General features: G+C 39.0%; 2 protein-coding genes and 1 long non-coding RNA gene across 8 annotated transcripts in view; 1 reads left to right on the forward strand and 2 right to left on the reverse strand.

Annotated features, from left to right (window-relative positions):
- Positions 1–4,392: 4,392 nt before the first annotated feature.
- Positions 4,393–5,659, reverse strand: LOC125562948. Its single transcript, XM_048727306.1, has 4 exons — positions 5,150–5,659; positions 4,894–5,118; positions 4,600–4,784; positions 4,393–4,483 (listed from the first exon to the last, which is right to left on the reverse strand). The coding sequence occupies exons 1-4, from the start codon at positions 5,357–5,359 to the stop codon at positions 4,393–4,395; spliced, it is 711 nt and encodes a 236-aa protein (XP_048583263.1). The 5' UTR covers positions 5,360–5,659.
- A 3,008-nt stretch (positions 5,660–8,667) lies between these two features.
- On the reverse strand, positions 8,668–9,363 carry LOC125563131. Its single transcript, XR_007308144.1, has 2 exons — positions 9,234–9,363; positions 8,668–9,038 (listed from the first exon to the last, which is right to left on the reverse strand). It is a non-coding gene; the product is annotated as an uncharacterized LOC125563131 (long non-coding RNA).
- A 7,563-nt stretch (positions 9,364–16,926) lies between these two features.
- The window catches only part of LOC116617089, a 46,797-nt gene continuing 37,208 nt past the window's right edge, over positions 16,927–26,515 (forward strand). For 2 of the 6 annotated variants that reach the window (XM_032379510.2, XM_032379514.2), the window contains exons 1-2: positions 18,269–18,383; positions 20,557–20,630. In XM_032379510.2, coding sequence (XP_032235401.2) covers positions 20,576–20,630 — 55 coding nt within the window. In that variant the 5' untranslated portion in view covers positions 18,269–18,383; positions 20,557–20,575. Of the gene's footprint in view, positions 16,978–18,268; positions 18,384–20,556; positions 20,631–26,515 lie in introns of those variants that run through there. The other 4 variants (XM_032379512.2, XM_048727987.1, XM_032379511.2 and 1 more) reach the window with 3 other exon arrangements.

Genomic DNA, 26,515 nt, shown 5'->3' on the forward strand with positions numbered 1-26,515 from the left:
AACTTCTTTGCTGAATAAAGTACTTGTAATTTTGGCTTTTGTAAAAGAAAATGAGATAAAAGAATTGAAAATGGATTGGTCTATATCCCACCTTCCGCTGGCTGCCAGCAGTGGTTATCACTGCCTCAGTAACCATCTAGGTGATTACTATTAGCATTCCAGCTTGCTAGCTGCAGTAGATGGCCTGTAGACCATGCAACTGCCAAGTAATACAGTGACTACTATTCACACGCTAGCCTTGCCCAACTTGGATAACAAAGGTGGTCTGCTGTGGGCCATTGACTGCAAATAGTGAACTTTGTTTAAGTTTCAACGATTATTATCATCTCATTAACCAGCCAGCTACTATGTCCTCCCTTTCCAGGAAGTTGACACTGAGACCAAGCAATAATTAATTGCTCTAAGTCCTGCCAGCTCTGAGCAGTAATCCAGTCTCCATTACCAGCCCTTTGCCCAAAATGTTAGGAGTTGACTATTCAGAGCAATTTTTCCCATTTTGCTAGCTTCAGTGCATACCTGATCCCCATGCCGGGTCAAGAACTGTGCAGCAATTCTGACGGACATGTTTGCCACAAGATTACTATCTGCCTTGCTAACCTGCTGGTGTAGTGCTCCAGGCTTTTAGGCCTGACTAACATGAGCACTGTAACAAAGTTATTGCCTTGTAATCCAGCATTTGCCCTAGCCCAGCTATTGAAGGCCTTCATGGACGATTCTTTCAGGCAAGCAAAAGAGAGATGGCATGGAAGGGAAAACTAATTTTGTGACCTCACATCTCATTGCTCATGCCAAGATGAACCTGGTAGCAACTTGACGTGAACATCCCTTTAAATCACTCTTCGTGGTCATATCCTTCTCCCCACTGCACAAGCTCCAGGGAGGTGTCCCTGTGGTATGCATCTGCAAACTCATGACGGCTCTGGCACTGCTCAGAAAGGCGTTGAAGTCTCTCCATCTCGAATGCACGGGCCCTGGTTGTTCGAGAGTCCACTGGTCGGAATCTATCCTCATTAATGAGGCAAAATCTGGGTCAGTACCCTGGTCCCCAGCTGACTTTGCTCGTGACAAAGCAACGAACAATGCTCCTGGATTCTTTGCTTCAAAAGCATACTTACCAGGATGGATAACAACATACCTAAACGGTTCCCCCTCCCCTACGGTCATACCATGGCATTTGTGGATCGTCATCCCCCATGCCAGTCTCAAGGGAACCTGCACACGTGTGCACCTACATGCACATTCAATAGAACGACTCACAGGAACAATAGGTACAACCTACATGCACATTCAATAGAACGACTCACAGGAACAATCGGCACCACTTGTGGGTCATCTGCCACGAATGCTGGTCAAGTGTAGCCCGTGAACCGGACCATCACATAGTCAGGAAGCGGTGGTGGATCATCTGTTGGTCCGTTGAGATACACGATATCCACAACTCGACCTACAGCACCATTGAATAGCCCCCATGTAGCCTTTAGGTGAGGTAGAGACGAGGCAGCAGACCATTTGCTTTGTTGCTATCTGCCTTCTTAGCATGAGTGTCTTTAGGCACAAAATATTATAAATGTTGAAAGATCTAATCACTAACCTGCACCTTGAAGATCATTCATTAAGTCAAGTATCTCCCACTGTGTTCCAACTGCAGTTAACTCCTATTTCTTTTAATGTTTCTTTTGCTCCATTGCTGTTCTGTAGCATCGCCTTAATTGATCTTCCACTTATTTTGGATGCTAATATTTGTATCAAGAACACAAGATCAGTAATTTTTCATTTTTACCCAGTTATCATTATAACTATGTAAGGAAGGTATTTACCATCAAATAGTCCAGCCTCTGTCTCTAAGTTATTCCTTGTTAGCCAATCTTTTACATCTTGAACATTCCAATCTAAACATACAAACAATTAGAAATTGAATGCCAAAATTTGTATGGGCTATAATTCTCGAACATTGGTTTTCTAGATATGGGTATCCAAATATATATCTCTTTTTATACCAATGTTAACTACCTTGGTTTCCTATGATACATCACTTTATTAAGTTATAGCATTTTTGGCGCGAAAATAAAACATGTCTCAAAATCAATAAAATCGTGATGCTTTTCTTTTGAAATAAACAGTCCGAATAAATTATATGCAGTGGTAAAGGGGGGAAGGGGGGAGGGTAGGCCTGAGTGATAATCGAATTTGAATTTGACATACGGGATAATGCACTGTTTTATTAGGTTTAGCTAGTCTATTTTGCTACAACTTTGTGGTGGTGGAAAATAGTGCATTTATGAAAATGTGTATTTTGACTATTGAGAAAGTAAAACTGTTTGCATTGTTATTAAAGTTGTAGCAAAAAAACAATACTCAAATCCACATACAATTATAACGATCGGCCCTGAGACAGACATGGTTTTTGTTATACGACAGGGTGGTAACGGGTATTTTCGTGAAACGAGATTTGGCCATTTTTTTACTGTCGAGAAACGACTATTTAAAAGGCTATTTGTCTGTCCGTGAAACGTGATCCATCCCCCCCCCCCTTTTACCACCCTGATACGAGTTACTACTCTCTCCTCACCATCTGGTAAAGAACCCCTCCCCTAAAGTTATCTGCCCTGGGGCTATCGTTAAAAAGTAGACAATCATCGTTAAAATGCTCATCGGTGGTCCCGGTTGAAGACCAAAGTGGCGGTCTTGGCAGATTTTAGGAGCTCAGGAGGGGGCTTGATGCCGTCTTCATGATAAGCCCAACATCCACATTGGAATCTATGAATAAATATTGAGGACATGGGGGTTAGTAAATATTGCCACGAACGCATTACTGAAAAACCTCCGTAGATAATTTCAATGTTCACGGCTGCAAAAAAAACTACATCGAGAAATTGCAGCGTTTTCATGAATGGAACAGATTGACTAGATACAGTAACACCCGCATATAAGAACACATGGATAAAGAACATCAGGCTGAAATTAGGCAAATAAAGCACCACTGTTATAAGAACAATAAAAAATGTTCTAATAAAATGGGAAGGGTGTCAAAATTACACAAATTAGCATAAGAACTATACAAGTCATACACCCTTTTTGGTTACTGTTTTGTTTTATTACTGATTACAGTAGGCTATTTGAACATTAGGTTTTTAATTATTGTTCCATCAATTTTATATAAATGTCCGAAAACATGATTAAAATTTTTTAGCAACATTTTTATGCTGTACAGCACTAAAAAAATAATTAAGAACATCCTGAGGCTGATTTTTCACTAAGCATTCGATAAATAAGAACACAATCTTATTGTTGCCACCAATTTAGATTGGTGGTCTCATTCGAGTGAGAGAAAGATGAAACCGTGAAAATCTAACACATTGTCTCTGATCGTAATTGAGGACCTAGCTGTCTTATGATTACTAATATAAATATTACATCTGGTTTTGTTACTAACCTGGCAAATGCTTGGATGCATCCAGGAGCTCTTCCATTGACGCTGCTTGGTGGACGGTCTTTCGTGGGATAAACTTCATCGCCAGCTGTTGGAGGAAGCGTTTAAGGCTCAAGCTAATGGCGTTAATGAGAGGGTCGTCTCTCTGAAGAAATAGGTTGAGGTTTAGGGGGATCTGCAAGGCGGCCTGATAGACCTGTGTCATGGGGTTTCCGAAGGCTACTTCAAGCCTCATGAAGCGTGGTGCACTTTCCCCCTCCGACAGGAAGTAGGATCGTAGTGTAGGATACTGTGTAAGCAGCCGGGTTACGACTTTCTCCATGCTGAGCCATCTAGTACTTCCATATTTCAGGATCTTACGATACTCTTGATCACAGAACTGAGCATACTTGACTAGCTTCGCCTTCCGCTTTGTTGATTGGTCGAACCAATAAAACACATCCACCATAAGATCTTGGACGTCGAATCCGGTTGCTTCTGTCAGTGCAGTCGAGGCCTCCATTGCAGTGTTGTGTACCACATGGCACTGACATCCACTGAAATACACCACGTCGTTCTTCGACTGGACCCTCATCATGATGGAGTTACGTTTCCCGACGTAAACTCTGGCGTTATCAACTAAAGATAAAGCAACAACAAATTAACACCCATTTAACTAAAAAAGGACGGTGACAGATTATAAAAACGTACGCGTCTATCATTGACATGGGGTTTCATAACACCGTCCCCCGAGGCTACCAGCCCATGTACATTTAAATTAATATAGCGATATAAAAAATACCGTGAAACCTCTAAAACCCCCACCCCTTTACTCCTAAGTGCTTGCGATACAGCCTCGTGTACTATAGTTTCATGTAGCCTAGCGTCCTATACAATACCTCCAAATGCCACGCAGTTTTGCCAATAAATATCAAGAGATTTCAGACATCTGGCAAAGATATCCTCAGCTGTACCCCCACTTGTCATGCAGATGTCTTCTGCGTGCCATTATCGTTGGATCCGTTGTCGGCTAGGGAAAAAGGTGAAGATTTCATGCCCTCGGCCAATGCGCTTCTGTTCAATAAAAAGACGTTACGCATTAATAAATGCAATCAGTGAATTCATATATACCACAGGGCTAAAGCAATAAACTAGATATTTAGATATTTATAGTAAGCTTTAGTCATTACCTAAAATGTGGCTTCAACGCGTTATTCAGGATGCAGGTAGATTTCGTCCGTCCAGCCCGGTAACATTTTGCTATCTCTGAATCTGGGAAGATCTTGGGAAACAAGCTACTGAAGGTATCAGCTGCAGCGAGGGCAATGCTGTGCTTTACAAGGGCCATTACCACTTGGACTTCAGCTGATGTTACCTAACGAGTGAAAGAAACGCAATATATTAATTATTATTACTACTGCTGCTGCTGCTGCTGCTGCTATCGTTACTATAGTTATTATTATTAATTTTAATTATATTTTTACCTTGTCAATTTTGTTGGTTTCGGCTGCGCATGTCTGCTCATTGTTGTTTTTGTGCATAGTAGTGTTGAGGTGTTCGCGGACATCCTTGGCACCTTGTTTTGCACAGGAAATTTCTCGGTTGCCGCAGATTGTACAGCGAAACTTTGTGGGTTGCAGTTTTGCTGGGCATTTTGGGAGGAGTCGACGGGCTCGTTGGATGCTTCGTGCCTGGCCTTGACGCTGGTGCTTTGGGGGTCGGGACTGGTTCCGGAGATGGAGATGGAGGTAAAAGTGGAACGAAGTGGTTAGGAGCCCAACCTGTCAGGTTGACGTTCTTTGTGTGGGTCCACATAAGCGAGGCGACCATTGGAGACCGCACTAGCTCGGGCGTGATGCGCACGTTTACGTACTGTCGGTCAATCAGTGATCCTACGACCTCAGGGTAAACTGACTGAATCTGGCAGCCAACAACATTAGTGAACACCATTAAGTCGGGGACGTACTGCAATATCTGGCATATTTTTGCGCTGTCTATGCCGGCTTCGAATTAAATAAAAGACCGTTCAGGCATATAATATCGCATGCGCACTAATCGCAAATTTAAACTAATCCGAAATTTAAACTGCCATTACGCAGTTGAATTTTTTAGTAAGAACGCGTTGTTGTTCCCCTGTTGTTGTTCAGATTGATTTTCTTCAAAGCCATTGGACGTCAGGAGGAGGCGAGTACTCTATCATGTTGACTATACGAGGATGCTACGCCCGAAAGGGGTCCGTTTGATGCTCAAACTGTATGAAAGGATTACAATTTTGCGGTGATTTCACTATATACAAGAATAGCGAATTCGCAATTTTCACCATAAAACGGTGTTTTTGCTTTCAACTTTATAAAACGGGTACTTTTTTGCGTTTTATTAATAAATGAGGCGCCATTTTCAATCCACTATATAGGTCCAAAGTCTGGGCGGAGCATCCCTGTATACAGATCTTCGAAGAATAACTCTCCATGGACCCTACCGGTCAATGAAATTTTCTTCTCTCTTTCATTTAATTATTTCCTTTTGTGGATCTGCCAGCCCAGCGAAATAAAGAAAAAGGACTGGCGTCTATATAGCAGGGGATCTGTGCGGAAAAAGTGACAACTGCAGCCCCTCCCCCAGGAATCGAAATTGCCTGATCGGCCATATATGAATTGTCCTAGACCTAATTAAATTCCTACTTTAAAAATTAATATATTTTGGCCGGTTGGTTCCAGCAACTTTTTTTGAATCCACTCCATTACAGTGGAATCATTTATTTATGCTCCAGCTAATGCAAAAGACACAATTATTTTTCTAAAAGTGTAGGGAAGGTTCAATGCTAGTGGAAAACGTGGGAAATTTCACGAATTGCTGTTTGTTGGCAACGCAAAATAGTCGATTTTACTCACCTGGCGAATTAAATGCTTGCGTCTGAACGTCGAGTGGAGCTATATCTTTCAGCTTTTTCTCCACTAGGTTTCTTAACCCTATGGATCCGAAAGGAAGTGCCCCTAAAAACTCTCGATGGCTTGCGCCATGTTTACAGATGGCACAGTGTCAGGCTTTTTGTGAAAAAAGCCGCGTACTACTCTACGTGCGTGACCTATGAGACGAGGCATGCAATTGGCTTATAACTAACCAATCAACTCAACTGATGTATTCTCTATTTCTATTACAGTCAATGATCTGTCTACTGCTCAACCAGTCATCATGTGTAGTTTTATATCCCCTGTCTGGCATTGTTTTCTCGACGATTCGCAAAAAAATAACTCACACGTGTTTTTCAAAACATTTTATTCATCATCACGGAGTTTTCGGGCAATTACTCTCCGAGAATACTACTTAACCTGGAGATTTAGCGTTAAACCTGGAGACCTGGAGATTTGCTGCAAAACCTGGATACTCCCGGTTTATCCGGGAGAGTTGACAGATCTATCTTTGTGGAATCGTCAGCATGACTGACCTGTGCAGGGTTTCCTGTGCTAAGAACCGCTGGCCAGTAGCAGGTTCAGACATTGCAAAATGGCGGACGAGGGAGAAGTGTCAAACCATCGATCTCAGTGTCGATGCGAGGAAAAAACTTCAGTACATGTTGTACACTGCCCATGTCGAATATGTGGAGGCGAAGCTGTTTCAATTGCCACCGCTTGGAGGCATCGCAACAATTTGAGAAATTTGTTTCCCAAATCGACATCTGATCTGAGACCTGGTACTAGTGATGATTCGAGTCGCGACATAGATATCCCTGATTGCACTGATGATAGTGACTCATCCAATTTTCAAGATCCTACAATTGACAATAAAAGCGATGGATGCTCTTCATGTTATATTCCTGATGATCCAGAAGCAATAGATGCTTGTTCATCAGGGCATGATGATGTCCAGGATTTTAGTGACAACTCCTATGATGGCTACATGTATGAAAGTGATGATGTTGTTGAAAGTGGTGATGTAAATGACGAAATCAATAACATGGATCCCCAAGCGACGGCTTCTGGTGGTTTTTCATTGAAGATGCAATTTTAAGATTTGTAGATATAAAGGCTCACATGGTTTTTCCATCAATGCATTTGAACAGCTCCTTAACTGAGGGAAAGGACTAAATGGAAATGAATTGATGACTGATATTTGGCCAGCAAAATGGGAACATGTAACTAGACTATTGCAACAACTTGGTTATAAAGAGGCAAAATGTTATTGGATTTGTCTTGACCCATCACACAAATGTAATTATTCCTTGATGACATCTAACAGTGAAACCTGCAGGTATTGTGGAAAACAACCAACCATCCCATTTTACTATCTCAGTATTTTAGATAAAGTTAAACGGTGGTGTGCATCACCATCTATGTGCAAAAGAATGACTGATCATTGGCAAGAAAAAGACCACTGGCTCCCCAATGAAAATGCTTCCAGTACAGTTTGGGGATGGACTCAAAAGAGTGAAATTTGGGATGGAACAAGGTTTGCAGAGCTAGCTTACTTTTGGAACCCAGATGATGAATGGGTACTTCCAGTATATTGTCCTTAGGTTTATGGTATACATAGTTTGTGTAATATAATTTCTCTACTCTTTTAGGTGCAATTGAAGAGACTATTGCAACCATGTCCAAATTCTACAGAAGAGGTTTATCTTGTGGGATTTGTGCCAAGTTACTTGCTTCCCAATAATACAACAATCTCACTGGATCTATTCCTTGAACCATTGATTAGAGATATTAAAGATGGTTTTATAAATGGTATTGTATTTCTAAAGAACAGTTATGCCATTCAAATCTATACTTTTCCCCAAAAATGCATACTTTACAACAGTGATATTGCTTGTTTTCACACATCAGAAAATGTAATTAAACATTTTTATAACTTGTGTTCAAGTGTGAATTCAGACTTTGTGCCACTTCTGAAAAAAATAGTTGACTGAAGTCTCAATTTTATGGTTGCTTTTCGATAACTATTGAATTAATTACAAATATGTGGTTGTTTAATGTTTATACTTGAAAGGTGCTTAAGAAGCGCTCCGCTAATCCATTCAAGATGAAATGCAATACTCAAAAAAATGATTTTTCAATAATTTGTCTATAAACTTATATTTGTCTCCGGATTACAAAAATGTGTTTCTTTTTAAAATCGAACGAATATTAAATATTTTATGGATTTTTCCTTATTTTTCTCGGCTTGACCCCGAAAAACACTACAAAATTTGAACCAAGTATCTGTAGCGCGAAAAATAAACAGCGCAGAAACACAGCAACACCACAGGAGACAATCAGGATATATGCTCTCAATATTATTTTAATCTCAGCTTAATCCAGTTAAAATAGAATATTTGACAGATTTTCTCAAATATAGCCTTGCATCCATCATTTTGCACGATCGTTAAACCGACAAATTAAGGCCTTAAAAGTCGCATCTGGTACATTGCTCTATCAAAAATGGTCATTTTTCCTGAAAAGATTACTTGCCTTGCCTTACTTGCCTAGAATCTGAAATAAAATTTTGGGGATAATAAAATCCGGAGCGCTGAGAGCGCCAAGAAGATACAACACTTCACAGGTATTTGACCTTTCAACTTGGGCTAACTATGACACCATCTGCTGAATTCGCAGGGGGATTTGGCTTTTGCACAAGCTCCCTCATCGATACAACGCTGAAAACAAATTTGAGGACCAATAAATATGTGTGTTATTACTTGCATTCTTCGTTGTGCGAGATGATTTAAAAAAAAACACGTATTTGAGTGATTATTTGAATGGATTATAAATAGTCTTGCGTAATCTTTGTGTCCAAAGAATTCGTAACATAGATCAAAAAAACAAGCTGAGTTGTTTTAAATTTTCCTCACCTCAGCTTGGGAAAGTTCTTGATAGGCATCGTTTTTTATCAATGCTTGTTCCTCTACAAACGCATAAAAACGGCTTGCGATCACGGAATGTTTTTCATGGTGCTTCCACGTGAACGGCAGCTCACACAGGAATCCCAAAGTTTCTCAAACACAATGCAAAAAAAAAAAAGACAGAAAAGAGAAAGAGCAACCAATCAAAAAATCTGATTCCTTATTTTGGAATAGAATAAAATAAATAGTGTCCAACTGTAAGGATTGTTTGGAATTGTAAGCCATTAAAGTTATCGGATGATGGATTTTATTCGTGTGAAATTGACATGTGGCAATAAACAGATAGTTTTTTATACCAGTACAAGGTACCAGGTACGTTCTATGAGTTTTTATACACTGGTTTCTTCTTGCTGTCCGTTTTGCACAGTTTTAATGAATGTCTTTTTGCTCATACTCTTAGTTCGTAGGCGGGGCGTGTTTCGCTTGTCAAGACAACCCTGGTATAGTGCAGTGCGTGAATATCACAAACTGCACTCAAGATATCAAGAAGCATCTCCGAATTATCGCTAAATTACGAAGCAAAGCTGCTTCTGGCCAGTGCAGGTAAAACAATTTTAACATTGACGCTCATGAATAACCACTTTTTATAGCATACAGTTTGATTTGCTGTCCAGGTTTGTTTGAACCTGAAGGAAAATACACAAAGCTCCCTATCTGCCCAAGCCACCGCGATGCACATGGCGCATCAGATGGCGCAGTAATCGTAAAAACTGCTGCAGCCTAGTATTTTGGTCAGTCACCGGAGCCACGCTAAGCGGAAAGTGGGATATCCGTGGACAGCGCAAGATCCAGATATCCAGTGGACAGCGCCAGATCCAGATTTTGTTGTTTACAGCGCCAGAGCCAGATCCTCCTGTATACAGCGCCAGAGCGAGAACCTCCGAACCATACCCCTCGTGGACAGCGCCCGAACCATATCCCACCGTGGATAGCTCCAGAGCCGGTCCCACCATGACAGAGCTCTCCCCCCCCCCCCCCCCCCCCCGTGGACAGCGCCAGAGCAACATCCCCCCGTGGACGGCGCCTGATCAAGATTTTCTTGTTGACAGAGCCAGAACCAGATCCCCCCGTGGTACAGCGCCACAGCAAGAAACCCCCCCATGGACAGCGCCAGAGCAAGATCGCGCCGTGGACAGCGCCAGAGCAAGATCGCGCCGTGGGCAGCGGCACAGCAAGAAACCCCCGTGGACAGCGCCAGAGCAAGACCCCCTGTGGACAGCGCCAGAACCAGATTTCCTTATTGACAGAGGCAGAGCCAGATATCACGGTGGACAGAGCCAGATACCCCGTGGACAGTGCAAAAGCCAAATCCCTCCGTGGACAACAGCAAGATCCCCCCGTGGACAGCACCAGAGCCAAATCCCGACGTGGACAGCGCCACAGCAAGAAACCCCCGTGGACAGTGCCAAAACCTGATTTCCTTATCGACAGAGCTAAAGCCAGATATCACGGTGGGAAGCGCCAGGGCCAGATGACTCGTACCACTTTACGAACAAGACATCGATATCGCGCCTCAGAGCTTGAAGATCTTCCTTTACACAGCTCATTTGGGAGTAAGCTCTGTAAATGTCGCTTGCGCGCTTCTGAAGTTGGATGCTCAGTGGCTTCACAACTGAGAGGCATTTCATCACAGTGATCATCGTGATTATTAACTCAAACTTGGACATGGCGGACAGAAGGCCATTGGCTCTTGTGCGGCTCTCCTGGTCCCAGCTCCAACTTCCGTACTTATCTTAGTACTGACGCTCGTTTGTCATCACTTCTAGGGTTTTCAGAACTGCAGGGAAGAGGCTGTAGAATACCTCATAAGCTTCGTGGCGTTCCGCCCAGCGTGTTCGGCAAAGGCTTATTAGTGTTGTCTTCTTTGATTCGGGGCATACATCTTTAATGACATTGACGAGTAGATCGTGTCGTTTTTGGGAATACTTGAAAAAACAGCAGGTTTCATTCAGCGTGCCAATCATATTACGAATCATTGGAAGATCACAAGAATGGGCTATTACAAGATTCAAGCAGTGTGCATTACAGTGAGTGTACACTGCCTTGGGGCTCTTCTGTTTGACAAGGGCTTGAGCTCCGCGCGCCAGCGATGACATGTTAGCAGCGCCGTCATATGCCTGCCCACGGCAGTTCTTGATATCCAGTGACCATTTTTCCAGAGCATCCAAGATCGCTGTCGACACGATGCTAGCCAAAAGTTTCCGATTTCTGGCTATTTGGGTTATCCTTGTACCTTCGATAGCCATAGAAATGGCTTGTTCTGGGGCTTTCATATTCTTTATAAAGTTCTCCGCTCTCAAAAGGGCGTCGTTGTGGTAATTTGTTTTTGAATGAGATTGTAAGATTTCCTTGACACGTTTGAAATTGGTCATAGGCGATTTTACAAGCACACCAGGTTGGCTGGTAGAATGAAATAGGACGCACGCCTTGCAAATGCCCCCACCCCTTGACGGGATGTACAATAAACACTTAAACTCAGAAAGCCACGATCTTTGAAATGATCGACTCTTGCCCCTTTTGGTTGTCTTGGGAAAAACGTGATTTGGGGGTGGGGAATGTTTTGCCGAAATAAGTCTGAACTTTTCGCTGTCACTCAACCGCTTAACTCGGCCTGCATCGAGCAGCTCCCCAAATTCCTCTACTCCCCCGCCATTTGTACTTGAGACTAGAAAAGGAAAAAACACCCGTCTCAAACTACCGTAAGCCAAGTAATTTGAATTGCTAATTAATGTCATAATTAACAGTGATCTGTTCGCGGTCAATAAAATAAGTTACGAAATATCGCTAAACTCTATTTAAAAAAGCAGCTTTGTAATAAAACTAGCGATTACCTGAAAAAACAGTGTCCTCCGAAGCATTCGAACATTGCTGTGCTTGAGGCGGATCTATACAGCGTCTGATTGCATCTGCTTAGGAAAAAAATACAAAGCAGGCAACTCAATTAATTTTTTGGTATTATATTGCAAGAAACAAATTGCCACAGCTTGATCAAGAGCAAAACAATTCTTGCACAGATCAAAATACCCCTATTAGTACCGCCGTAAACACTTCCGTAACCTAACTCACCCTCAAAAGCTAAATGATCTGTCCCTCGTGTAAATTTCTAACCATCAAAGAGGATATATTTATCAATAAGGTTCTAGCATAATATCAATTCCTGGAACATACATTTTAAGCTACTCCATTCTTGTGCCATGTATGTATCAAGATCGGAAGTTAGAAAGGAATTAGAGGAACTAAGTAGCTTGGCTGCTTCACAAATTGAAAACATACCAGACCCATCAATTCTCTAACTTCTAACTTCGGTAAGCTAACGGCGATGTCAATACGCTGCGAATTGCTGAACTGTGGACACATGCGTAGATTAAGAGTGGTGTGTCTGTAGTCATACAGAGTTAAAGTAGCATTTGCACTGATTACGTTTTGACGGTATTCCATGTAAAATTCCGTTAACACTGGAAAGGATTTGATAACAGATATATCAGTCACTAAAGCATTGCTAGTAATATCGTTTTGAATAGTGAAAACTCTTTTCTGTTTTGATCTGTCTATTTTCTCATCTCAGTGTTAGAACTTCCAATCCTCACAGAGTTGCTTGGTGAGGCGACTACTAAGCGTTTGTGCTCAATCCGATACACAAATATCCAGCTATTAACTGTACCATCGAGAATAAAGATGCCTCAATCATTCAAACCGTCGTCTGTTTCTCTTGAGAGCAAAATGCATTGATCTTCGCATGTAAAAACACTGCTCACGTCTCATTGGCTAGTAAAATAACTACTACGAAATGGCTTCCTCGCCAACTAAAAATAGCGCATAAAAATCTTTTCAACATAAATTAACAAAAATTAACATAAAAAGAATTTGACTATAGGATTCAAGAATAATTCATCATCGATTCGTGAATTCCACGTTAAATTTCACTTGAAAAACGATTTCACTTGAGAAACGATATTGTTTTTTCGGGTAAAATTTACCGTGGAATTCCCTCATCGATGATGAATTTCTCTATAGTATTTTTACGTTAAGACAACCCGTCAATGCCTTGGAAAACAATCGCGGATTTTCGGTCAATTGCGGTTCAAACTTCCCATTAAAATAAAGATGACGGAAATGAATAGAATGCTTAGAAAATATAAAATCGAATGCATCTGGCACAGCCAGTATTTGACAACGAGAAAGTCCTCCAAAGTAGTGGACGATGATATTGAGCCTCCTGCACGTGAAAGATAACGATTGTATAACAGTCCGTAACGGCAAAAGCGCCAATATCTTTAGAAGGACCTCATTTCGCAATTCAAGTAAACCTAAGGATAATTTAGAAAGAAAATCAGTATTTATACTTCTTTTATTAACATAGATTTTGGCCATTGGGGATACCCCAACCCTGGAATTCAGGTGAATTTAAATATCACCACTCTGAAGTTTTATTAAAATAAAATAATGACCTATCATGAGTCCCGATATCACTAAACTGCCAACAGACTAGTTAAGACGATCGATCGTTTTTCAACCAAAAATCAACCAAATATCAATTTGATTAGCCAGGTGTTCACGTACTCTAGTGAAAGGGTGTTTTAAAATATCTTAGTCCATTTTTTTTACGCCAGGCGCAATGGGCAATGAATGGTTAGTTTCAAGTGACGTTCAATTATACGTATGGCCATGGGCTCCACTCCAGGCCTGGGGAGTTCTGCTAAAAAGGAGAACAAGTTTCCGTTCCCAACTCACCAGTCTGTTCGATCTCCATGGGTGGTGGGAGCCCTGGGAGCGAGGGCTCGGCACTTCGGTCATTTTCAGGTATTCTTTGAAAAATGGCATACCGTCATTAGTGGAATATATAATTATAATGCCATATCAACTCCAGCCATTCAATTCAGATTAGATAAATTTGAAGTTGCAAAGCGTGATTTCGCATTAATTTTCACATAACTATTGCTTAAAATCGCAATAGTGTGGATTGTGAGTTCGCTTAGCAGTGTAAACGGTCTCGTGGTATTGCGAAATCAGGTTGAAATTTTGTTTCTGGCTTCTGAAATTGTTCAGCCTAACCAATAATCGTAATAAAATCAGGACACACTGGGTATCTGCTCACCAGAAATAAACAATAGCTTGGCATACTTTATAAAGGTAAGAACACAAAAGCAAAATTATTTAAAAGTTTATTTTCTTATCTAGCTGCGAGTGAGCTCGAAAAAACAAAGTCTGTGTTGTTTTTCTAGTAGCTACAGTCAAATAATCTATTCAGAATTAATAGGTTGCAAGTACCTATTGATTGGGAATAGCCCGGTCTTAGTAAATGCTTTGAGGAAAGTTTTAGCTTCTAGAGGGAAATCCTGGAAGGACTTTTTGTGGTGGATTTTTGGACTTTCTGTATGAAAATCAACATGCGATCAGAAGAGTTTGTGGCAGGCAGTTGAAAGATTGAAGATAATGGCAGAGAAATGGGATAGGCGTGGTGAGAAGGAGGAGTTGGTGTCGATGCTGGAGGAGAAGTCTCGTTTGCCGAGGGTGTTATATAGAGGTGGTGGTGTGGAGGTTGCCAATGTGGAAGAAAGGGAAGTGTTTACAGACACAGATGCTTTAATTGTAGCTTATGACAATGAAGTTAGTTCTCTGATTAGTATTTTAGATAAAACAAACACTCATGTAGAGGTGTAAGTCATAGCTGAGCAGGCTGAGAGTGGGAAGACACACAGGGAGTTGAACTAGAAAAAGTAAAAAATCCTGAGAAACAAACATCAAATAGGTTAAAGGATGCAATGGAAAGACCTGGCAACCTCTCTGCCAGAAATGTTAAAAAATGCATGCAGTGGTAGTCAAGCTAATATCAAGTGGTATCAAGCTAATATCAATTCTCAATTTAAAGAGTATAAACTCCAAAAAATCCTAGACATAAACAGATAAAAAGGATAGAGTTAAAACATAAATAATAAACTAGATCATGCCATAATTGCTGAAGAAAAGGCTATCTCAGCGTTTTAAAGATTAGAGCAGGAATGAGTGCTGGTGGAAGTGCGGCAAGGTTTTAAGCACATCAGAAGTGAACAACGGTGACAGCCCAGAGTTTGTGGTTGAGTATGATCTGGATGATGATGATGATGATGATGATGATGATGCCTGTCTTGATGGACCAGAAGTGTGCACCTTTAATTTGTTTGAGGACTTATTTAAAAAAACATTTGAGACTTCTTTAGTTGAATAAAGTAATTGCAGTATGTTTTCTTTCTTTTGTATCAGCAAGACCAGTGAAATAGGCCGGTGGCACTGGTGCTGCCAGAGGTCTTGTGAGTTCATAACTGACATCTGACTATTTCCATTTTTGCTTGGTCCTTGTACAACTTGTACAATCTATCAAAACTTAAAACTATTTAAGATAGAATGAACATGTGTCTGCATTATTTAAACTATCATTGCTCATCATTATTATAGAATATTGTTATGCTATTGGGACAAAAGTAGTGAGGATGGATAGATTCTCAGACAATTCTGAAAGGTTATGTGGGGACCTGCTCTTTAAGGGTGCTAATAAGCTATAAAAATACAGGGTTGACACATTTTTATTTTCAAACAAATTCTATTATCTGGCTGATATAAAGTATGATTTAACAAATGGTTAAGGGTACTCAACCGTTCCTTTTGGTTGCCATGGCAACCAGAAGTCAATACATAGCCAATATTTTGAACTACTTTAGATTGGGGAGTCAATATCATGATAACCTACTATGCTAGTGCAATTAGTCATTTGCAATTATTATGGGTAATTTCAGTTTGTTACCATGGTAACGGTGTCAAAATGTTAACATGCACCTGTAATTGGTCTTTCAACAGTTGTCGGGTACATTAGTATTAACAAGAAATACACTTTTTCATAAAAAATGTACTTTTTTTGTTAAAATTTGCGTTTTCACCCTTGGTGACGTCACATTTGTTACCATAGTAACCTACGTTCGATATTTTTTGGAAACTCTCATGACAACCAAACACTCTGAAAATTTGAGCAAAACCCATTGGCCGATTCAAAAGTAATGAATAAATATTTAATATTCCCATATTGCTAAGTTTCATCAAAATGGTGCCATCACAGTATAGGCTGTTTGTAACTAAAACAGGCGATATTTCATCTAATTATATGCCATATTTTGGCACCTTTATAAAATAATAACTTTTGAACCAAAGGTGCTACAGAGATGGGGGTGGTATCAAAATGATCAGAGTGGTGAGCTCTTGAAGATATATGCATCAAAATCGATGGGTGAATTTATCCAATTTTTAGTTTGACATCCCTACATAAGGGACGGATCATTTGAATTTAAAGGGGTGGGGCGTAGCGCCTATTACTAAAAATAACGACTCGAAAACTATTTATATTTGTCTTTTATTTGTTATTGACGCGGATTTTACCCAGACTGGTAAAATGCATTTACTCTTCCGGTGGGTTTGAAAACGGGAAACTCGAAATCGCTCGTTTCGAACCCCATTAAACCCTGAAAAATACCTCGATTATTTGTTACGGGGTAGGGATACGGTCACTGGTACCCACCACAGGTAAAAATTGACGGTGCATGTTGGGTTTCCTAAAATTAATGTAACATGCTAAATTTACAAAAAGGTTCACCTATTATAAATGAGCACTCACCGCTCAAGCTACAGTTATCTGCTTAAGTGTTTCTCTCGACCTCTTCAATAGCTGGTTAGGTAAGGGAGATCCTTATCACCTTTAAGTACGTACGTCTGAGTCGTACGTCTGAGTACGTACGTCTGTGTGAAATAAAGCTTCAAGTGAAAAATGTTAAATAATTTATAGCAAAATAACAACAAACTAATAATGTTTATCCTAGGCAGTCGGTAAACACAAAGACAAAATACGTTTGTTAATTCATGTTCTGACGTGCTGACATTTTGAACTTAAGCAGTTTGAATATTTTGTTTTCATTTTTATGATTTTTTCCAAATCACTTCTCGGTTGGTGTTGGCATCTATATTTCATTAGTAGGCGTTAACGACAATTGTTTTTAATTGTATTTAACAATGTAGCTCACCAAAAATAAGCACATATAAAGCAACCAAAATTAAGATAATATTTTACAAATGGAAAATATATTCTAAAAAATGACTTAGAGTTATAAAGTAAAAAAAAAAACTTTTTGTTCCAAGTTAGCCTGACAGTTTCTCATAAATATAATGTGCGCTTAGTGACTTTAGGCTATTAAGGTTCTTAAATAGTGTCATGATGTTTTTATGAAAATATGATGACAATGAATGGTATAGCAACAGATGTAGATACGTTAATTATAATATTTAAAACAAGTCTCCTATTTGATCCCTTAAGATCATTTTTTTTAAATATTTAGAAATCAATTTCCAAATATTATCCCTGTAAATGTATATTTTTTTTCAAAAGCAAATTAAGAACCTATTTCAAATTGTAGAAGGCGAATAGAAGATAGGTGTTCAACACGGGCTGTAAATGAAATGAACATGATTCGAGGATACGATGACCAGATCAGTGACTTGGGTGTACCGAGTATCTAGTCAAAATATGTTATTTAAAATTTGTTCTATAAAATTGGGTTTTCTATTGATAAGTAGAGGCGGCCCTTGGTCGTGCAGAGTTCCATCGCGAAAATGTTGTGTTGCATTAGTAGTTCGAAACAATATTTATTCTGGAAGTATATTTACACAAAATGTATAAGGGACGGACCATTTGAATTTAAAGGGGTGGGGGCGTCGCGCCCAATACTAAAATAACGACTCGAAAGCTATTTATATTTCTCTTTTATTTGTTATTGACGCGGATTTTACTCAGACTGGTAAAACACATTTACTCTTCCGGTGGGTTTGAAAACGGGAAACTCGAAAACGCTCGTTTCGAACCCCATGAAAACCTGAAAAATACCTCGATTCTTTGTTACGTGATAGGTATACGGTCACTGGTACCTGCCACAGGTAAAAATTGACGGTGCATGTTGGGTTTTCCAAAATTAATGTGACATGCTAAAATGACAAAAAGGTTCACCTATTATAAATGAGCACTCACCGCTCAAGCTACAGTTACTTGCTTAAGTGTTTCTCTCGACCTCTTCAATAGCTGGTAAGGTAAGGGAGATCCTTATCGCCTTTGCTGTTTGTTAGGTGTCTGAGAAAGTACGTCTGTGAAACTTAAAGTGAAAAATGTTGAACAATTTATAGCAAAACAACAACAAACTAATAATGTTTATCAAGGCAGTCGGTAAACACAAAGACAAAATACGTTTGTTAATTCATGTTCTGACATGCTGACATTTTGAACTTAAGCAGTTTGAATATTTTTTTCTCATTTTCTCAAAATCACTTATCGGTTGGTGTTGTCTATATTTCATCAGTAGGCGTTAACGACAATTGTTTTTAATTGAATTTAATGTAGCTCACCAAAAATAAGCACATATAAAGATAATATTTTGGAAAATATGTTCTAAAAAATGAACTAGAGCTATAAAGTAAAAAAAAAAAAAGTTAGCGTGACAGGTTCTCATACATATAATGTGCGCTTAGTGACATTTAGGCTATTAAGGTTCTTAAATATTGTCTTGATATTTTTATGAAAATATGATGACAATGACTGGTAATATAGCAACAGATGTAGATAAGTTAATTACAATAAATAAAAGTCTCCTATTTGATCCCTTAAGATCATTTTTCAAAGATATTTAGGAATCAATTTCCATATATTATGCCAGTAAATTTATATTTTTAAAAAAGCATTTTTTTTTTTCAAATATCACTTATCGGTTGGTGTTAGCATCTATATTTTATCAGTAGGCGTTAACGACAATTGTTTCTTTTCCTTGAATCAAAAAGCGAAATCTCGAAAATTAGGGGATATTCGAAATTATTTCTTTTATAGATGAAATTTTGTTTACATTTGTATTTTTTATTCTCCATTGATTGAAAAATATAGGATATTAAACATCGTTTTTTTTTTTTTCTTCTTCAATGCAATAAGTAGGTATTTTCGTAAAATTTATTTTAGATTTGAATCTTAATATGAAGAGCTCAATTCCGGATTCTATTTTAATTTTTTAAATCGCGTAATTTTTTGCTTCCAATTTGGAAATCTGAAACTGTGTCACACTAGACATCTCCATATAATCAAATATTCAGTATAGATGGTTAGTTTTAGGAGAAAAGGAGAAAAAATAGGTGGTCAGGTTTGTTAAGTTTTATGATTTTGTGGTTATAAGGAAAAGATAAGTAGTTTCGTGATATAGCGGTTATTAAGGGAAGCTGAGTAATCAATGGTAGATAAGATAGGACCTTGACGTGATTTATTAGTTATTAAAAAGATATGTTATCATAAGTCTTTAGAAAGACATCATTGGTAAATGATGTGGTATCGGAAAAATACCACTGTTATGACATCTCTCTCTATTATACAGTACCCGCGAAACACTTTTATTTAGTTACGGAAAACCGAGAAAACCTGGAGCCGTCTGTAAGAATATTAAGGGGCGACAGGTTGTCTATCAAGTAACAAACCAATTGTTTTATCGACTATTTGTTAATTCTCGTATTTAGAAAAACCTTCACCTGCTAAATCTTAGAAATAGCCGGACAAGTAATGTTTTGGAGCGAAGAAAGTATGCAAAGAGATTCATTGCGTGTGAGCTCCCGATGCCAAAAATAATTATTGGTTTTGATGTCAAAAGGGAATTTTTTATATTTAGCCCAAAAAATTGATAAAGGTAACTAAAGTTTACAAAAAATTGCGGCACGGACGCGTTTTGCCCTTGTGGTCTAGTTCAAACAAAATAAGTTTTAAAATACACGTATGAAGAGGAAAACCGCTTGCACTTCTGGACCGCAAAAATGTCATGCCGCTCTGTGTAGAGCATATAAAAAGGAAAAGGTTGTATTCCTACTTTTCTCATTCTTATTCTCATTCGTATTTCTCATTATCAATCTTGTACAACCCTGTTGTCGAAAGGAATGAACTGGTACCTCCCGCCAAGTGATCGGCTGTAGCTTTTTCGTTCTCATCCCTCGACAACTGAATCGCACTGAACTGAGCCTATGTACCTTGTCTAATTTTCCATTGTGACCTTTATTTCATGATATCAAAATCGATTGACTAGCGCATTTCACATCAACACACCCTTGGACGTTGGCACAAAATAAAATAAAGCAATACCTTCAATGATCAATATCAACAACACAAAAAAGATAAAACAATTTTCTAGGTTTTATTGTAAATGTTCCATAAATTTAAAATGTAATTCATTTGTTTTATTAGAGCTAAGGCTTGAACTGCTATGCATTTCAAAGCTGTCATCTTGGCCTGCTTGGCTACGCTATACTGGACATCAGGTATGTTCAATATCTATTTAGGAAATTTGCTTAAAGTTTCCAACACAATTACGAACACAAGAACTAACTCGAAATTATTCATGTTTCTCTCCAAGTATTTAGTGACCTTGATAACTCGACCTCCTGATTCGAACTATTTTGATTTCCCAATTGGGTCCATCAGAGATGTAGTAAAAGAGCTATACATACGTAATTTAGGCCATAGATCTAGTTTAACACGTACCCATCCCAAATTTCTTGTGGCTGGGAGGGGTCCATGTTTTGAAATAGATACTGCTCCTTTTGTTGTTCGAAGTTGAAGCAGACATTGACAAAGTCTTTTCTTCTTGAAGATGCGGTCAATCTGATAATTTTTTTTAATGAAAAGGCAACAAATATTGTGAACGGCCTTTTTTCACACGATGAATGCTACGCCATATAGTACTAGGGGATCGATCATTTGATATCTGATTGGAAGGTGACGGTTTTTTTACTGATCGATAATATTTTTTTAAGTTCCCCTTATGATAAAATACTAAAAGCTAATATAGCAGAATAATATATAGATTTAGGCGTTGCCTAAAAGCGGAGCTCCAAACGACCAAATCTTTGCTAATTTTCGCTTAATTATAAATATTATTAATAATATTAAATATTATTATATTTCTGTATTTGACGACGTCAAGATTTCACAGATCACGCGACCAACTTGTTATGCCCCGTTCTCCCCACATCTACATGACTCATTACAAGTTTAGTTGTCATACGATGTTCTGGCGTCAGGGTAGTTATAATTTATTGACATCATCAATGACATCACACTTACCGAGTTTAGGGCTGTCCCAAAGATGATCCAAATTTCTTAAAAGGATGCTCCAAAAATCCCCACAAGTTGCTCCAAAAATTGAAAAAATGCCACAAAGTAGCCCCAATTTCCAAAAGTTGCCAAAAAGATGCCCATATGAAGAAAACGTTGTCGTTTTGAGCGACTGGTACCGAGGACTCTTAGTTTCTTTTCAGATACTTTCTCCATTGACGGTAGTTTTAAAAATTACAAGAATCGTGCAGTTTTTCCAGAAAGGAATATATTAGTTTCCTTATATTGAAGTGACCGCGTTGAGCAAAAACGACAATTTTTGGCTTAATTTTCTTGATATGCAAAAAATAGAATGAGAATTACCTAAAATTTGTCCCAAGTTTAAAAAGTTGCCAAGAAATTTACAACATTTTACAGTGTTTAAAAATTCTTTTGATTATATGCTGTAATATGTATTTAAATGATGATGCAATAAAAGAGGCATCATGTAAAAATTACCTAAAAATTGTCCCAAGTTTAAAAAGTTGCCAAGAAATTTACAACATTTTACAGTGTTTAAAAATTCTTTTGATTATATGCTGTAATATGTATTTAAATGATGATGCAATAAAAGAGGCATCATGTAAAAACAAAACGACTTGGTTCAAAGTGCAACTCAAGGCTTTGGCTATCAGTCATTGTTGTCGCTTGCATACCTGCCAACCCCCAGACTTAAAAAAAAACTTGAGTTTTGAGGGGGCGGGGAACAGGAACGGGACATATTCAACTGATATAACGACTGTACAATCAACTGATATAACGACTGTACAATCTCAGTTAATATCAATTTGATCGAATATGATAACTGGGTACCCTGTAGTAAAATGGTGAAAACTTTGATCGAAATTTAAGAGATGTTCCCCCACGAGAACTTTTGTGGTAGTCCTGTGGTCTACAAGAAACACATGCAAAAGGCTCGTTGATTATTCAGATCGAAAAAACTGAAAACGTCATAACTTGGGTACAAACTATAAGAATTGCAGAACTTTGTGGGTAAAATCTAACTTCTACCTTAAAAAACAAATCGACTGATTAAAATTTTGTAATAAAGGTAAAACCGGGAGACCGGGAGATTTGATTAAAAAAAACCCGTGAGAATTGGTAAGTATGCGCTTGTTGTTGTCGCTCGCTTGTTGCCTCTAATAATAAGTTCATCGTCATTCGAGGACTCCGCCATTTTGAATAATCATAGTAAAGAACGCTGACCAACATAACTGCCTCTTTGTCAAACTATAGGTTGACCAATGACCATTAATATTACCAGATTAATAAATGATGCAAGTAGTTCAAAAACGCGAGAGTTCAATAGTTTGATACCAAGAACAAGGAAATAAGCAAAAAAATGCACATTTGAGGTGAATATATCCCTAAAAACCCGAGAAAGCAAGCAAACGTGCTCTCATTTACAAAAGATGCCCGGAAAGAGAAAAGTTGCCGCAAATCCTAAAAGCTGCTCAGAAGTTGCCGAGCATCTTTGGGACAGCCCTAACCGAGTTTTGTTGTCACCCGAAGTTTCTTTAATTATTTTTTTATTATTTTGATGACGTCAGCATATTTTGCACCCCCCTTGACACAAACATGATACCTGCCAAGTTTGGTTGTGAAACAATATTTCTTTCAAGAGATATGAATGTTTTTTTCCTTTAATCACGATTTTTTGCTTTTGAGGTCCTTTGATGGCGTCGCAATCGGGTGACTATATAGGTGCACCCCCCCTGTTACATACATGACACATATTTTAGTTGTCATATGATGATTCGTTTAGGAGATATGAATATAGATATGACATCGGGATAGTTTTTCTTAAAGTGACGTTATCGATGACGTCGCGCATCACGTGACCAAATCTTGGCACCGCCCCTGACACATACATGACACCTACCAAGTTACCGAGATATGAATGTTTTTATTTTGATGACGTCAGCATATTTTGCTTCTAGTGACGTCATTGGTGACGTCACAATCACGTGACCATATTGGAGCATCCCTCCTTGACACAAACATTACGCCTACCGTGTTCGGTTGTGAAACAATGTTTCTTCCAAGATATATGAATGTTTTTGCTTTTAATCACAATTTGCTTTAAGTGACCTCATTGATGACGTCATACCACACGTGACCATTTTGTTGCATCCCCCTTGACACCTACAAGACACCTAACGAGTTTGGTAGCCATAGGATGTTTCCTTCGTGAAAAGTAAATATATTTTTTTGTTTTGATGACGTCAGCATATTTTTGCTTCTAGTGACGTCATCAATGACGTCACAAATCACGTGACCGCATATTTGCACCTCCCTTGACACATACATGACACCTGCCAAGCTTGGTTGTCATACGAGGGACGGACGGACAGACATCGCGTCACGAAAACTGGAGTCGATGGGTTCCCAATATTTGTTACAATATTTGTTTTATATACCACGTTTTCTTAGGTATGGGAGCTCCGCTATTAATAGCGGAGCCAGCGCGGACGTAGGCCGCGCGCGGAGCTCCATAGGTATAGAAATATGGTATACCTATGCGACTTGGTTTTGTGGTCATCGCGCGAATACCCTCTCGCGGGTACCCTGTGTCACTCGCCAGCCAGCCGTGCAACTCCCAGGCCCCACTCTGCCCCGAACTTGTGACTATATACAAGCACGGGGCAAGGGAAAAAGTTCTTGTCATGCGATGATTATTTCTTTTTGCCTCAAATTTTGTGACTTAAGGATAAAGTCAATTATAGGAGATCTACTAACATTCACGACAAGATTTATGTGAGGATATGTCTGGTTTTAGCTAGTAAATTTAAGTAAGTAACCGTTTACATTAAAAAGCCAACACAACCACAAGAAAGCACAGCGACAAAAAAAAACACTACAAGGTGAGTTTCGGAGAACGATTTGTATTGTATATTGAGGATATCACAGTAATTGGGCTTTTTATTGTCCTTTTTCTTTGCTTTGGGAATGCGAGTACTTAACTTACGTAGCAATCAAATTATTTGAGCATAACACCTTTTGTTTTGACATTCTTCGTTCTATCTATATTCTTGATTGTGTTGAATACACCAAAAACTGGAATTCGACTCTGCTAAATTTTCGTCTTAAATAAAACTTCTTCAGGGCAGACTTTGAGTCTTATTAAAGACGAAAATTCGGCAGAGTCGAATTCCAGTTTTTTGGTGTATTGTATTCATTTTCTGGCACGAGATCACGACAGTTTGGGCTTTTTGATTCTATTCTTGATTGTGTTGAGATATTCCATAAAGGCTAAACAATATCATGTTGCATTTGTCATATACTGCTAAAGAAAACCGTTCTTGTCATTAAATCCTGTGCTCTTAGTTCTAAGAAGATACATATCCTTATAAGATACAGCAACCTTTCCAACTTTTCCAACAAGAGAAATTTTCCTTACTGAGGATTCAAACAAAATTCGACCCCTATTGTCTATATTTAGTGTTTTTATTATCTGCTGCATCTGATGTTGTTTATTTTACCTCAAATAGTTGTGGAAAATTAGTTAGATAATAAATGGCTTGATGAAAAGATTGTTTTGAAAGACATAAATAATGAATAATTGTTTTCACTCTTTTATGAACCAGGGACTTCCTGAGGGTCAAGAGGAATGCTAAAGATTGGAAGACATGATAATTGAAAACCATGTTTTGAAGAAAACAGAAGGGAGTTTAGTAATTTGATACCCCATGGTCCCAGGAAAGGGTGGGGATTAGACTTAAACAAATGTGATAAAAGCCTGATTCCAAGTTAAGAGTCAAAAACAGCCAATACCATCACCCCTCTTGATATATTCTGGTTAAAAAGTAATCTAAAATTGGAAATTAAACGAGACTTACCTGGAAGTCGAAGTTTGATTGTGATTCTATGAGTCATCAGCCGGGAGTGTAGGGAGTGGTACGAGAGAGCGTAGCGCCAAGCATCAATCAGGTTTTAGAGTGCACAATAATCGCCTCAATAACTACAGAGCCAATACCCAAAGGGTGGGGCATAACAAGGGTGGGCCAGGTAAGTCTCGTTTAATTTCCAATTCTATTTCGTCATCAGCCTAGGTCGTGAGGGACTGGTACGAGATTTCAGAGCAGTTATTGAGGCATCGTTGAAAAATAAGATGCGGGAACAGATGTTACCCATGATGCAACAGTACCGGACATTAATAACACAAACCAGTCTGTGCAAAATTCACTTTAATAAAAAAGTGGTTATAACAACAAGCGGGATGTACATTATACAACTCTAGCTGTACCTTCACAGTAACCGAGAAGATTAAACAAACTCGGACAGGGCACCACATTGCTCCTATTGTTTTTCTGGCATACCCAGAGGATGAGAAACTATGCATAATGAAGTACTTAAAGGAATACCTCCTACGAACTGAAAACCTACGTAATAATTGCAAGCAACTACTTTTATGTCATGCAAAGCCTCATGGCCCTGCAAGTACCGATACCATATCGAGGTGGTGCAAAGCAGTGCTCGCTTCAGCAGGTGTTGATGTTTCTCAGTTCAAAGCTCATAGCAACAGAGCCGCATCCACATCGTTCTTGGCAGAGTCAGACAGTTTCATATTTTCCAGAGAAAACAACGAGATCGTCTGGCATCTCTGTCCACTCAACAAAATTAGCAAAAATGTAAGCTTCAAGGTCAATTCCTTCAAAGTAAGGGATGTAACAATTTCGCCCTTGCGAAACCAGTAGATACGTAGCGTGGGAGGGCAGGCTTAAGTTGAAAGATGCCCTTCATAAATGTCTTAACGATAGGTAACTGTCCAAATGGCACCGATGATGATGCATCAAGCTGCAAAATGGAGGACAACATGCCTCGGGCTGTATTGACAAAGCTATACGAAACCCTTGTTCATGTAGCATGGAGAGAAAATCAAGGGCAAATGACAATTTCGGCGAGATTACGTCACATTTTCTCTCTTTGCAGAACTGGAGCCACTTTTTTAAATGAGTCTGATATTGTGATGTAGTCCCTTCCCTCCAAGCTGAAGTTATAATCTTCACAGATCGCTCTGTAAAGCCTAGTCCAGTCAATTGTTGCCGGA

Source organism: Nematostella vectensis, chromosome 5, assembly GCF_932526225.1.
Source record: "Nematostella vectensis chromosome 5, jaNemVect1.1, whole genome shotgun sequence".
NCBI classification, from domain to species: domain Eukaryota; kingdom Metazoa; phylum Cnidaria; class Anthozoa; order Actiniaria; family Edwardsiidae; genus Nematostella; species Nematostella vectensis.

Bases quoted from the DNA above. Each gene is read 5' to 3' on its own strand.
- LOC125562948 (XM_048727306.1), bottom strand. From the start codon at position 5,359: ATGGTGTTCACTAATGTTGTTGGCTGCCAGATTCAGTCAGTTTACCCT. The intron at 5,119-5,149 runs CCATCTCCGGAA...CGACCCCCAAAG, and splicing joins TTCCACTTTTACCTCCATCT to CACCAGCGTCAAGGCCAGGC. The intron at 4,785-4,893 runs GTAAAAATATAA...TTCACTCGTTAG, and splicing joins AAACCAACAAAATTGACAAG to GTAACATCAGCTGAAGTCCA.